The following is an 11,720-nucleotide window of genomic DNA, read 5'->3' on the forward strand; positions in this document are numbered from 1 at the left end:
TGGGTTTTATTCTTCTTTATTTGGCCAAACTGATGCCTCGTACAAAATAATTTAAAACACAACAATCAACCCATCATTGGGATGATGAATTATCACTACTGTGCTACGTGGGGGAGGTCAAATGTCAACTCTGTGATATCAAAGGCGAGATGCTGGTGCATGGGGTCAAGGAAGACTTCTGGACTTCCTGTTTGGCCGTTGACCTGCTGGGTGTGTTTAAGAGCATCCAGGGTGGCGTAGATGACTTTGGCTCGCTGCTCCTCTGAGGGCGGGTCGGCCCAGCGATGACAGGCCAGAGAGGGAGAGTGAAGGAGGAAATACACGGACGACATGTAGACTTTAACAAACTCCTTTTTGAAAAAAGACAAATCTCTCTGCAAACACAAAGAGGAGACATTATTCTTTACAACACTCCTCATCAGCAGCCTGCAGACATTGTACAGTACGCAGTGAAGACGCACTGCCCTCTACAGGTGTGAACTGGTATTACATTACACACACACAGTCTCACCTTCTGTCCTCTGCTCATACTGATCTCAGCCTCCAGCCAGGCAGCCTGAGGCAAAAACACCAGATGATTTTATGGACGAGCCAGTCTGCTTAAACACTCAGGATTTCAGGAGACTTTCAGTGACAATTTTAAAGAATTCTCAAGTTTGCAAATCAAGTGAAGATAAGGAATGTTGGAAAACCATAAACGTATATTTCAGTTACTTTAGTTCTACAGTAAAATCCATGTATCAACCAAAAAACTACTTGGAAGAAAATTGAACATGGTTAAAGATGTTTTTTAATTATACTGCTCACAATGCTATAATTATGCTATATCCCCATATGGTTTCCCACCCAACTGACCCTGAGAGCATCCAGCAGGTCTGGTTGGTCCAACAGCAAAGGAAATGTGGAAAGTACAGGGCTGCATATCAGATCTGAAACAGAAATGTTCCCTAAATGTTGGAAATCTGCAGTCTGGATCAGAGGCATGGAGGAAGTGAGTGTTACCTGCATTCTGCATGGTAGGCCTGTCCATCAGCAGTGTGTCAGCTAACAGCTGTCTGTGCAGAGCCAGCAGATGGACACAGCTCAAACAGTGCAGCAGAGTGTCTGGGAGGAGACTGAAAGGCAAAATACTATATTACAGTAGTTCTTCACACACATGTGATGAGTGTATAACACCAATTACAATGATACAATTAACAGCAGATATAGTTTTTCCTCGCTGACTTTCCCACCTAAGCTGCGTTCTGGTCCGACTGTTGGTAGATTTCAACTTAATGATCAGTCTGGGCTGTCGCTTGGCCTGAAGCATCTGTTGGAAAACACCAGCTGGAGTAGAGAGGAGAGGAGAGGAGAGGAGAGGAGAGGAGAGGAGAGAGAGGAGAGGGTGGTTGAGTGAAGATACTTTTCGACTGAACTTGTGTTGAATGTCATTGAACGTATATAAAAAATGGATGGAATTGAGTTTTGAAAGTAAAGCCTGGACAGTAGGTCCATTGTGAATTTTGAGGACTCTCGTGATTCCCTCCTGTCCATTTTTTTATACAGTCTTAAAGCTGAACCAGAGTCAGTATATAAACATGTGTATAAAGACATATATATGTATATATATATATAAAATGCCCGGTATCTTACTTCCTTTGATGACTGAAGCCTCCAGTGCCACGTTCTTCTCATATGGAGTTCCACCATTCACTTGCAGTTCATAGGTTCTATACACAGATGAGTATTTTCAGTTTCATATGTTTGTGGCTCTCTTCTATATGATTGAGTGTATTCATTTAAGTGTATTCTGTGTATGTACAGCGTGTGTGTAAATGTACTTGTTGGGGAGCGGGTTCCCCGTATCATCGGTCAGTTTGAGGAAAGCCCAGCCGCAGCTCAGTTCTCCTCGCTCGCCTGTCGACTGAAACAGGAAAAAAGTCATTTTTAGAGAGTGGTCTCAGTTCTGCAATGGTTGAATTACCTCACAATCACTTGTTGTGTGTATATGTGTGTGTGTGTGTGTGTGTGTTCGTCCTTACATTCCGTATAAAGGTGACTCCCAGTTCAAAGAGGACACCGAGGTCAGGAGATGTAGAGCTGCAGCGTAGGAAACAGTCTCCATCAAGGAGGCTGGGTAGGATACCTGCCATCTGGAGCAAACACAGAAATACAACATCAATATTATTTTTAACCTTAGTAAAAAAAAAAACATAGACTGCATATATAAATGGACATTCTATTTAAAAGTCTATATAAAAGAATTTTTTTTTTAAAAGAAAATTTGACCGGCACAGCCAGAAAATCACAGATGGCACCAACAATCAGGCACCTACTGGACAATAGCAGCTGTCAATCACACTGGTGTCCACTGGTTTAATGATGGTTTACAAAAGTGGCATCATGTTCTTTTCTGAAACTAGTTACTAAGACTATTAAGTCCTCAGGAAAATGTTTACTGATGTTATCAATCATCAGGGGTCATTTTTCTATAGACTTCGATAGAAACTGACAAAATACTTTATTACATTACATTACATGTCATTTAGCAGACGCTTTTATCCAAAGCGACTTACAAAAGTGCATTTAAACATTTGGGTACAAATAAGAGCTAGAAGTAAGTAAGAGCTTCAAACTATGAAGTACTACTTCCCCTTTTATATACGGCCATGGTAAAAAAAAAAAAAAAAACAGCATACATCTTGTGCCAGAAAATGTTTAAGTAGAGTTTACATCACCAGAGTTTTACAATAGAGGGAAACCACAGTACAACATACCCTTGGAGAGAAGCTCCACGTCTTTGGGCTCTTGGAGTTGTAGGTTGCCCTGACTGTGTGGATGTTACTCAACACCTGAAACACAAGTAGAGTTCATTAAATAAAAATCCCTGAAAAGCTCATTGAGACATGAGATGAATCACTATGATTTTATTCATAAATACAAAAATAAATAGTATTTGTTAAATAACTCCCACTTGACAGAGGCGATACATAACATACTAGAGAGATAACTCTGATACCTGAGTTCCATCAAAGGCACAGAGGCGGATGTGTCTGCTGAGGACCTGAACCCCAACCCCTGGGGTAGGAATCATCCTGCAGTTCCACAAAGTAAAACAAACACAGGTGCGCACCTGTCGAGTCCGGACCTACATGACCAGAGAATGACAAGTCAAATCACACAAACTAACAGAACATTTGAATAGAAAGAGAGACCATCTCACCCTGCCAGTCTCCACGTCCAGAAAGAGGTCCTTAAAGGAGAGCTGTGATTGGCTGAGAGCAGGCTGAATATAGTGACTTCCTCTGTATGTTACACCTACACAGAGACATAAACTGCTATTACTTTGCCTTTTTATCATATACAGTAGCCCTCGACTACTCCGTTCATCAAAGGATTGTTAACTGGCGGTGCCAACACCACATACAAGACAATCCAGTACAGTAGTAATTACAGAAATGTTGTCCAGTTTCACTGTGCGTGTAATATCGTACACACAATATGCATAAAGTGTAAAACTAACACCTAATTAAAAGAAACACACATTGGGTTTAAGGAATTACGGCTGAAATTATGTTTTTAAATGAATAAATACATTGTATATGAAATTAATGTTAGTTGACCTTCCTCCACCAGCAGTTTGTTGAGAGTTGATGGTCTGAATCCCGAAGGTATAGCACCCATTGCAGAGAGCACATCTGTAGCATCAATCTGTTACACACAAAGAGTACAACATACAGTGTTTGCTGACGGGTAAACAACGGCATCATCAGCTGTAGAGTATGTGCAGTTTTACCTCAGTCAGAGCCTTTCTCACAGTGGACCAGTTGGAATGTAAATCCTTGCTGTCAAAGAACACAATAGTTTCAAAGCAATACTCTAATGATGTCTGCTGACAGTGGATCATGTAAACAGTTTTCAACTGGTTAAACGTCCATATGAGAGAAGCATCAGAAACCCAAAATAGAACCAAACTGTATATATATATAAAATATTATATATATAATATATATAATAATTTTCAAGATTAGATGAAAATGTCAAACCTCTGTTTGTCTTGGTCATTAGCCAACTCTTCACCCTCTTCCTCCTCCTCATCCTCTAGTGACTCCTCATCGTTTTCATCGTCGTCGTCATCTTCTTCATCATCATCCTTCTCACCATCATCATCATCGTTGTTGTCAATACCAGAGCTAATCTGAACATTGGGTGATTTTAATAGTTTCATAGTAACATGTCAGTTACATTATTTAAAAAATAACACATGAATGTTATTGAGTGTTATATGATATATGTTATATGTTATATGAGTGTGTGGAGACAACACATGCCACAGTAACTATATTTACAGTTTTGTTACTGGTGGCTGGTGTAAATATGGAAAAACAACCTTAATTATGTTGTTATACGTAGAAATGATCCTTTGCTAAATGGCTGTTTACAGTAAATGAATGCTAGCGATTACATTGTTGGACACTGTGTGGTGCAGTTGTTTCCTACCTTCAGGTATGTTTTTGGAACCACTCCCCTGTTGCCCTTAGAGTCCTGAGCCAGCCACCATCCATCTGTTGTCTTTCTGATGACCTTCAATGCCTCCCCTTTCTTAAAACAACATGGAATTTAGTCAGTGAATTCACACACGCTAACTGCTAAACTTTTTGTGGCTAGAGCGCCCCCTCTGTTTTAAGTAAATATGACACAATGCAATTTCTGGTACATACTGAAAAGCAGGATAATCTGTAATCACACTCACATGTAATCTAGTTTATGGATTTGGAGAGAAGGTATACCATGACACTGATTTGTAGCTTGTAGGCTTCAAAGACCTCACTCTGGACCATTATTAATACAGTATGTCTTGAACCTATTTTTGTAATTTCATATATTTTCCATGGTTTGTCCATATGAATACGCACATTATTACAACTAACATTAGGACTAGTTTGTAGTTTTGGTTGCCGATCAGTACATGGCATGAGGACATTTCGATAGAGGTGGGGGAACTGTGAAACAGATCAAATGGTATATAATGTATGTGTACTACAGTGCAACTTGCTGAGATTACATCTCCAGCAGATCATTTAAAGCAGGTCTGCAACTCCTGCATGTTGCTGACATCTATCCTGTCAGTCTCTGGAACAGGAAGTGCCTCACCTGAACGGACAGATCTCCAACCTGCTCTCCTTGGAAGTCACTGAGGACTTTGTAGATATACGTGTCTGACTGAGATGGTGGTTTCATAGCTCGCTTCTCATCCTCATCCTCCTCCTCCTCCTCCTCCTCTTCATCATCATCATCGTCATCATTACTGTCTTCGTCCTCATCCTCATCTTCACTATCTGTCTTGGAAACATTGCTTGAGGACGAAAACAATGTAACATGAAAACACATATTTTTAAAAAATATAAACTTTGTTGTCAAACTTATATTTTTTCCTTTTCTTCTATGTTCAAAAAACTATGTCGCATTGCAGTTGATGTCATGAAATGTTTGTTTCTCTGCAACTACTTTAGGAAGAAAAAACAAGCACGCGTGTCACTGACCTTGCGACACTGCTTGGTCCTGGAGGCGAAAGCTCCAGAGAAAGTGTGTTCAAATGCTCTAGGATGTTCTGCAGTCGTTTCTCCTCTTCCTTTTTCCTTAGATCATAGTTTCCCACTGGAGCAAGCTCATCTGCCTAGAAGCAAATGGAGCAACACTTCATGACATTAAAACAAAGAACTGTCCAGGGCCTATCACCCTGTGTCAGCTGAGATTGGCAAAGCAACGCCCCCCGCTACCCTCATCTGGAGGATAAAAGTGGTAGAAAATGGATGGATGGCAATATATGACATAGTGAGTTACAGGCTGATGTAGGGATGGCTACACCACTTTTTTCTTTCTTTCTTTCATGTCTGCTATCACGGCGTTGAGTATCTACTGATACCAATATCAGACAAAATTGCAGATTGCGGATTTTTTTCCCCTCTTGTATCTTGAAATATGTCCACATGGCTCACATGATCAATGCAGTGGGGAAGACATGAGAAGCATCACATGATGATCACGATATAACTTGGTAGTCCCGGTCTGTAGAGTTTCACCTCTGCACTGTACATGATGCTCACTCACCAAGTTGCTGCTCTGAGAACTAGTACTTCCTGTTTCATCATGTGATTCTGCATGCTGAAAATCTCGCCTCTGTTGCCACTGGTGTTTTGCAGACTGTAACCTTTTACTTTTATTTGGCATGATTGTTAAATTTTGGGGTGGTATGTGCAATAGCTCTTTCCTGAATGAATATTCATGCATTGTCATTGTCTTTGATCTATGTGTATCTACCCAGTCTGCCTTAGATCTGCCCTCGCAATTACTTTCCAATAAGAAAGAGGGTTCAGTATAGTACAAAAATATGAATACAATTTAAATAGTATTCAGAATGATCTGAATGTTATAATGTATGATATAATGTTATTGTTGAATGTGGCTGAAAAATGAAGGAGATAGTGACTGCGAATTAGACTCTGGCTTAAGTGAAGTACTCACCTTTGTTAGTTTCTTTAGTGTCCTTAGTGTGTTCTCAGCTGACATCTGCAGTTCTTGACATCTTGGTGAAATATAGAAATGTAATACATGAGAAAAATATTCAGAATAAATATCTGAATAAAAGTAGTGTTTAATTGCTAGTGGGTTACAAATTAGGAAACACTGCTGTGATTCTGGGAGAGTGGTTTACTTCCGAAATGCCTCTTCAGTGGATCTAGCCTGACTCCGCACATCCTTCACCAGGTTGTCAACCTGAAATTAAAGAACCGTGAGAAAAAAACTATAGTAAATGCAGTTTAGAATTGAGTTTATTCATTTCTGTTACACGTGTCAAATGAGCTTGTGTGATCTATACATGTGATTTATTGTCATATTGTACCAATGCAAGTGTTCATTCATGTTTATTGACCAGACTAAGCCTTCATTTGGTAAATTTGCTTTTTGACAATGCGCTTCATTGTATAAGACAAATAGCACTTTGTTTTTATGTATTCTACAAGATTTGGCATAATTTTCATCCACTAAAACGGAACAATTATGGAGAAACGATCGGCTTTTCCCTTTGTTTACATATGGAATTTAAGAGGCAACAATGAAACATAGCTTGTATTTTAAGAATAAATGCTAAGATATATTCCACATTAATGGAGCTGCTGCAGCTCAAACATTAGATCGATTTCATGTGAGGAGCGGTTTGTGTTATTGGTACCGCTGCAACAACAATATCCATTTATTATGACTGTGTAACATGCACGTTTCAAACTGTTGGAGTTAAAATTTTGCCGAAAGAAATGCACAAACAGGCGCCATTTAAAACAAACCTGCTTTTCCTTTTCGTCCACTTCTCTCTGTATAAGTTGCAAGGCTCCTTTTCTTTTGGGTGGCATTTACTCGCAGGTTACGCTCTATGTGTTCGCCATATGTGTTAGTTAGCAAATCGCCTAGCTACTAGCTAGCTAGCTGACGCTAGACTTCCACTAGTCGCTAGGCAACCGAGTCCTTTTCTGCACTGGCTCTGGTTTTCAAGTTAAAGCTACTGCCACCTACTGGACTGGAGAGTTGGAATATAGAAACCTCACTATTAATTTGACAAATTAAAAGTGTTTTTTCCTTGGTGGTTCTTTTTCCCATACTGTGGTGAGTACTGTGCAACACTGTGTAACGTCGATCGAATGACCACAAGAGACACATGCACCTGCTTTTGTAAGTTTTAAGTAAGAGTTTTGTAAGCACGTGACCTCGTACTTGTTGTGAAACATGCTGCGTTTGTGTTCTCCTCGGTGGCTTCTCTTACCCAGGTTAAACGCCGAGAATGTGATTTTTTTTAAACACGTTTCTGTTGTGCTTTAGGTACAAAAAAACCGAAGGTACACATACATATTCAGATGTCTTGTAAAAAACAGTTTTTAATAAACGTCTTCAATATAATGCTATTGGAAATGTGAAATAACGACGTTTCTAGTCGTACCCGAACGCGTCAAACTATACATTCATCCAATCACTGCCGGCGTTACGTGATTCCCCTGTCATGGCTGCGCCTGTCGCTCTCATTCAGGGCGCTAGCAGAGGTCTGGGGCTTGCATTTTGCAAGCATATCCTGAAAAATAAACCTCCCGCTGCCGTCATAGCAACATGCCGAAACCCGGACGGGGCTGCCGCACTGCGGGACCTAGCTGGAGACCACCCAGGTAGGCTCACTGTCCTCCAGCTGGATGTGAATCGGGAGGATGACATCCGCGGAGCGGCTGCTCGTATCAAGGAGAGTTTCAGTCGGCTGGATTTGATCGTCAACTCTTCGGCGATGCTTCACCCCACCGGGAAAGGCGAGACCAGTCTGAGGGACGTTACTGCTCAGGTAAACATCTACATTTTTTTTCTGCAAGATATCCTAGGTATGGTCGATAATTTTTCGATTAAAACGTGCAAATATGAGACTTTTAATTCGAAATAAATCTGCTGAACACAACCTAGTTAGTCGTGTCCAGAACTTTTGGAAATGATATATTTTATTGCATCTCAAATTTGAAAAAGTGCGAATATGGTACTTTTATTTAAGAATTTCTGTAAAACTGCACACACAAAAAAGTGTCCTCCTTCCATAAACATTTTTAAACAGATTCAACCTCTGATCTACACTTGATTTATTTTTCTTGTAGGGCATCATTTCCACCTTGACGACAAACACAGTGGGTCCTCTGGTTATGGCAAAGTATTTTGCCCCCCTCCTTCAGAAGGGTGGCGGTGGTTTCGGTCAACAGGCCACAGAGAAGGCCAAGCAGCATAGTGGCATCATCGTCAACATCACTGCCAAAGTGGGATCAATTGGTGATAATGGTACGTTAACACCTTCTGGAAATTACACTAATGCTCTCACTTTAACCTAAAGTTGTTTTATTTAAATTTGGCATGATGAACAAAAATATGTAGTTGCTCTTGCAGCCTAATCTAACTTCCTCTCTCCACCTCACCTTCTTCATTCAGCTCTTGGAGGTTGGTATAGCTACAGGATGTCTAAAGCAGCTCTCAACATGGCCACCAGGAATCTGTCCATAGAGTTGGGCCGCAGTCGACCCAAGGTAGGTCTGAGTGTTTTTTAGAGGTGCTTTTACATCTACAGAGTTCATACAATCATGACAAATCTGGAAAAAAGTGATTGAATTTGAAAATGCAAAAATCTGCGACGAAACTGCAGTTTGCAGGCCTGTAAATACAAAAAGGTAAATCTGATTTACAACTGCTGCTGCTTCAGGGTGAGAGCGTGACCACCATTTATCTGGCCGAGATTAACAACAGAAGTTCACAGCTTAATCTGGGGCAGAAAAACATAGTGTGGTCAAGGTCATTGTAAAGTCATGGCAGCGCAGTGAAAAAAAATGCATATGAACCGTGTATCTAACCAAATAGATAACCTTTTGTAGCTTTTGGAACATATTTGGAAATTGATGCAAAGTATAAAACAAATAAAGGGCTAATGAGTTGTTTCTCATTTTTCCACCAGGTGGTGTGTGTGTCCTTACATCCAGGGACAGTGAACACAGACCTCTCCCGACCATATCACAGGAATGTGCCACAAAACAAGTTGTTCAGTACTGAACTCTCTGTGAACTGTCTGATGAGCATCATAGACACACTAAATATGGAAAAGACTGGCAAGGCATACAGCTGGGACGGGACTGAGCTTCCGTGGTAAAATCATTGATTAGAGGGAGAGGACTTTTTTTTTCTCATTTGATGTCAGTTTTCTCAGCACCGTCTTAAACTGTGCAGTAAGATAAATCTCACACTGAAGTATTAAAATAATTAAAAATAAAATGGTGCAGGATGTTCTTGGTGGATTCACAGTCAAAGTCTAACCAGCTGAAAACTCTTCTACTCCCTCACAACCAGCTAATTTGCTTTACTCACCTGCAGTGCTTACAACTGACAATTGAAACCCAGGTCTTCTTGCTGCAAAGGCAAAAGTGCTAACCACTTCTCCAACCATGTGCCCCCCCTTTGATTCTTACTCAACAATAATAAAGTTGGAGTCATTAGGGACATGAAACTTGTCTTAAATGTTTTGTTTTGTTTAATACAATCACTTGTAGGCCTCAACCTGCTATAAGACTTATTATGACAATAGAAATAGAATAATATCTCCATAATATATATGGGTATTTTATTGATACAGTGTGTACAATTTAGCAACATTTATTGGTGAAGTTGCATGTTAGAACTGAATATCCCTCGCCTCACCCTTCCCTTCCAAGTGTGTTCTAGAATCTATGAAGCCTTCAGTAGCTATTGTAAAAACATGGTGGTCCAAAATATAAAGCTCCTTAGAGCTGATCCATCTTTTGATATAAATCTAAATCTTACACACTGGACCTTTAATGTTAAAGGAATAATTGGGGCCATACTGTATATTTTCTTTCACTGTTATTTGGATAACGATGGACACAACAGAACCAAGAGCCTTAGTCTAAAAGCTGGGTAAACACTATCTTGGCTTTGACCAAAAAAAGAAAAATCAACTGAGAGAAACGCAAATTAACATTTTTATCTGTACAAACTTATAATTTGTGGTTTAAAATATTAATTTGTGCTTTGAATTTTCAACAGATAAGCAAATAAATGCATATTTTTAGAGTGAAACTATTGCTGTCCATACTACAAGTACTATTTCAACTCTTTACATTACATTACATGTCATTTAGCAGACGCTTTTATCCAAAGCGACTTACAATGAAATTGAGTACAATCAGTCGAACTTGCAACCATTGCGACCATGATGTCTTTCGCAAACAGGGTACCGGTCTTAACCACTGAGCCACTCCACCCCCTCCACTCTTCTCTTTCACACCTGATTGTTAAATACATGAAATGTGTATCATAACTTTCAACAAATAATTCAAACCACTTAACTAATATTTATGAAGTTTTGTTTTCATACAGATATGAAAACAAATGATTTTTACACTATATTCCAATTGAATAAGGGGACTGTGATAAAAAGGCAGGTGTGTGCACAGTGATTGCTCCTGAGGCTACATCCTCCCTAATTTGAACAAGAGTTCTTAACCACCATGGTCTGACAAGTTATACTGTGCTTTTTTCCCCTCAGACCTTGCAGAATTATACATTGTGATGAAGAAGCAGTTGTATGGGTTTCGGGTAAATCACAGTGACACCAACGTTCTTGACCTGTTGCACTTTCCAACATGAAGCTCATCGTCAAATGGGTTTCATTCTTACATTCATGTTCACACAGGAAAAACAATCCAGGAATCTTGGTTGTAGTAAACAAGTGATTGTCTGTGCTTACAGATGAAGAGGAGACACGAGACTCAGGCTTTACTGGGCTGTAACTAATTGGCTGGGTAATGACTGAACTCAATCCTGTTAAAGGATTTTTATTTGACAGTGACCTGATTATTAGCAAATGGAGGTTATGTGTTGTTGGTTTTTTTTGGACTGTTATTACCACATTTAACCAAAAGTTTGAATAAACATCCCATTTTATGAAGAGGACTTTTATTTTACCACTCATTGGTGGCATTAATTCTGTATGAGAGTTAGTATGAGAGTGAATTGTTTGTCTATGTGTTGGCCCTGTGATGGACCGATGACCTGTCCAGTGTGTACCTCGCCTTTTGCCCTATGTCAGTGATACTGACACTAGATACTGATTACAAACTCATATCCCCCTTAACCACAGACAACATGATTATTCACGT

At 39.8% G+C, this 11,720-nt stretch overlaps 2 protein-coding genes across 3 annotated transcripts; one reads left to right on the top strand and one right to left on the bottom strand.

Annotated features, from left to right (window-relative positions):
* nphp1 (nephronophthisis 1) lies at positions 1-7,489 on the bottom strand. Of its 2 annotated transcripts, XM_044045046.1 has the most exons (20): positions 7,326-7,489; positions 6,695-6,756; positions 6,505-6,565; positions 5,523-5,656; positions 5,134-5,335; positions 4,480-4,581; positions 4,026-4,177; positions 3,776-3,824; positions 3,603-3,690; positions 3,203-3,297; positions 2,999-3,127; positions 2,757-2,831; positions 2,022-2,132; positions 1,821-1,903; positions 1,633-1,709; positions 1,233-1,326; positions 1,003-1,115; positions 856-929; positions 512-556; positions 1-374 (listed from the first exon to the last, which is right to left on the bottom strand). In XM_044045046.1, exons 1-20 carry the CDS (start codon positions 7,389-7,391, stop codon positions 96-98), a joined length of 2,091 nt encoding a protein of 696 aa, XP_043900981.1. In that variant the 5' UTR covers positions 7,392-7,489; the 3' UTR covers positions 1-95. The 2 variants fall into 2 exon arrangements, with proteins under 2 accessions (XP_043900981.1, XP_043900983.1); XM_044045048.1 differs by lacking the exon at positions 7,326-7,489 and having other exon boundaries at positions 6,654-6,753.
* Positions 7,490-7,993: 504 nt separating this feature from the next.
* Positions 7,994-10,048, top strand: zgc:65997 (uncharacterized protein LOC794398 homolog). Its single transcript, XM_044046099.1, has 4 exons — positions 7,994-8,359; positions 8,661-8,838; positions 8,986-9,080; positions 9,503-10,048. Exons 1-4 carry the CDS (start codon positions 8,033-8,035, stop codon positions 9,692-9,694), a joined length of 792 nt encoding a protein of 263 aa, XP_043902034.1. The 5' UTR covers positions 7,994-8,032; the 3' UTR covers positions 9,695-10,048.
* Positions 10,049-11,720: the final 1,672 nt, after the last annotated feature.

Source organism: Solea senegalensis, linkage group LG15 (genome assembly GCF_019176455.1).
Source record: "Solea senegalensis isolate Sse05_10M linkage group LG15, IFAPA_SoseM_1, whole genome shotgun sequence".
Classification (NCBI taxonomy): Eukaryota; Metazoa; Chordata; class Actinopteri; order Pleuronectiformes; family Soleidae; genus Solea; species Solea senegalensis.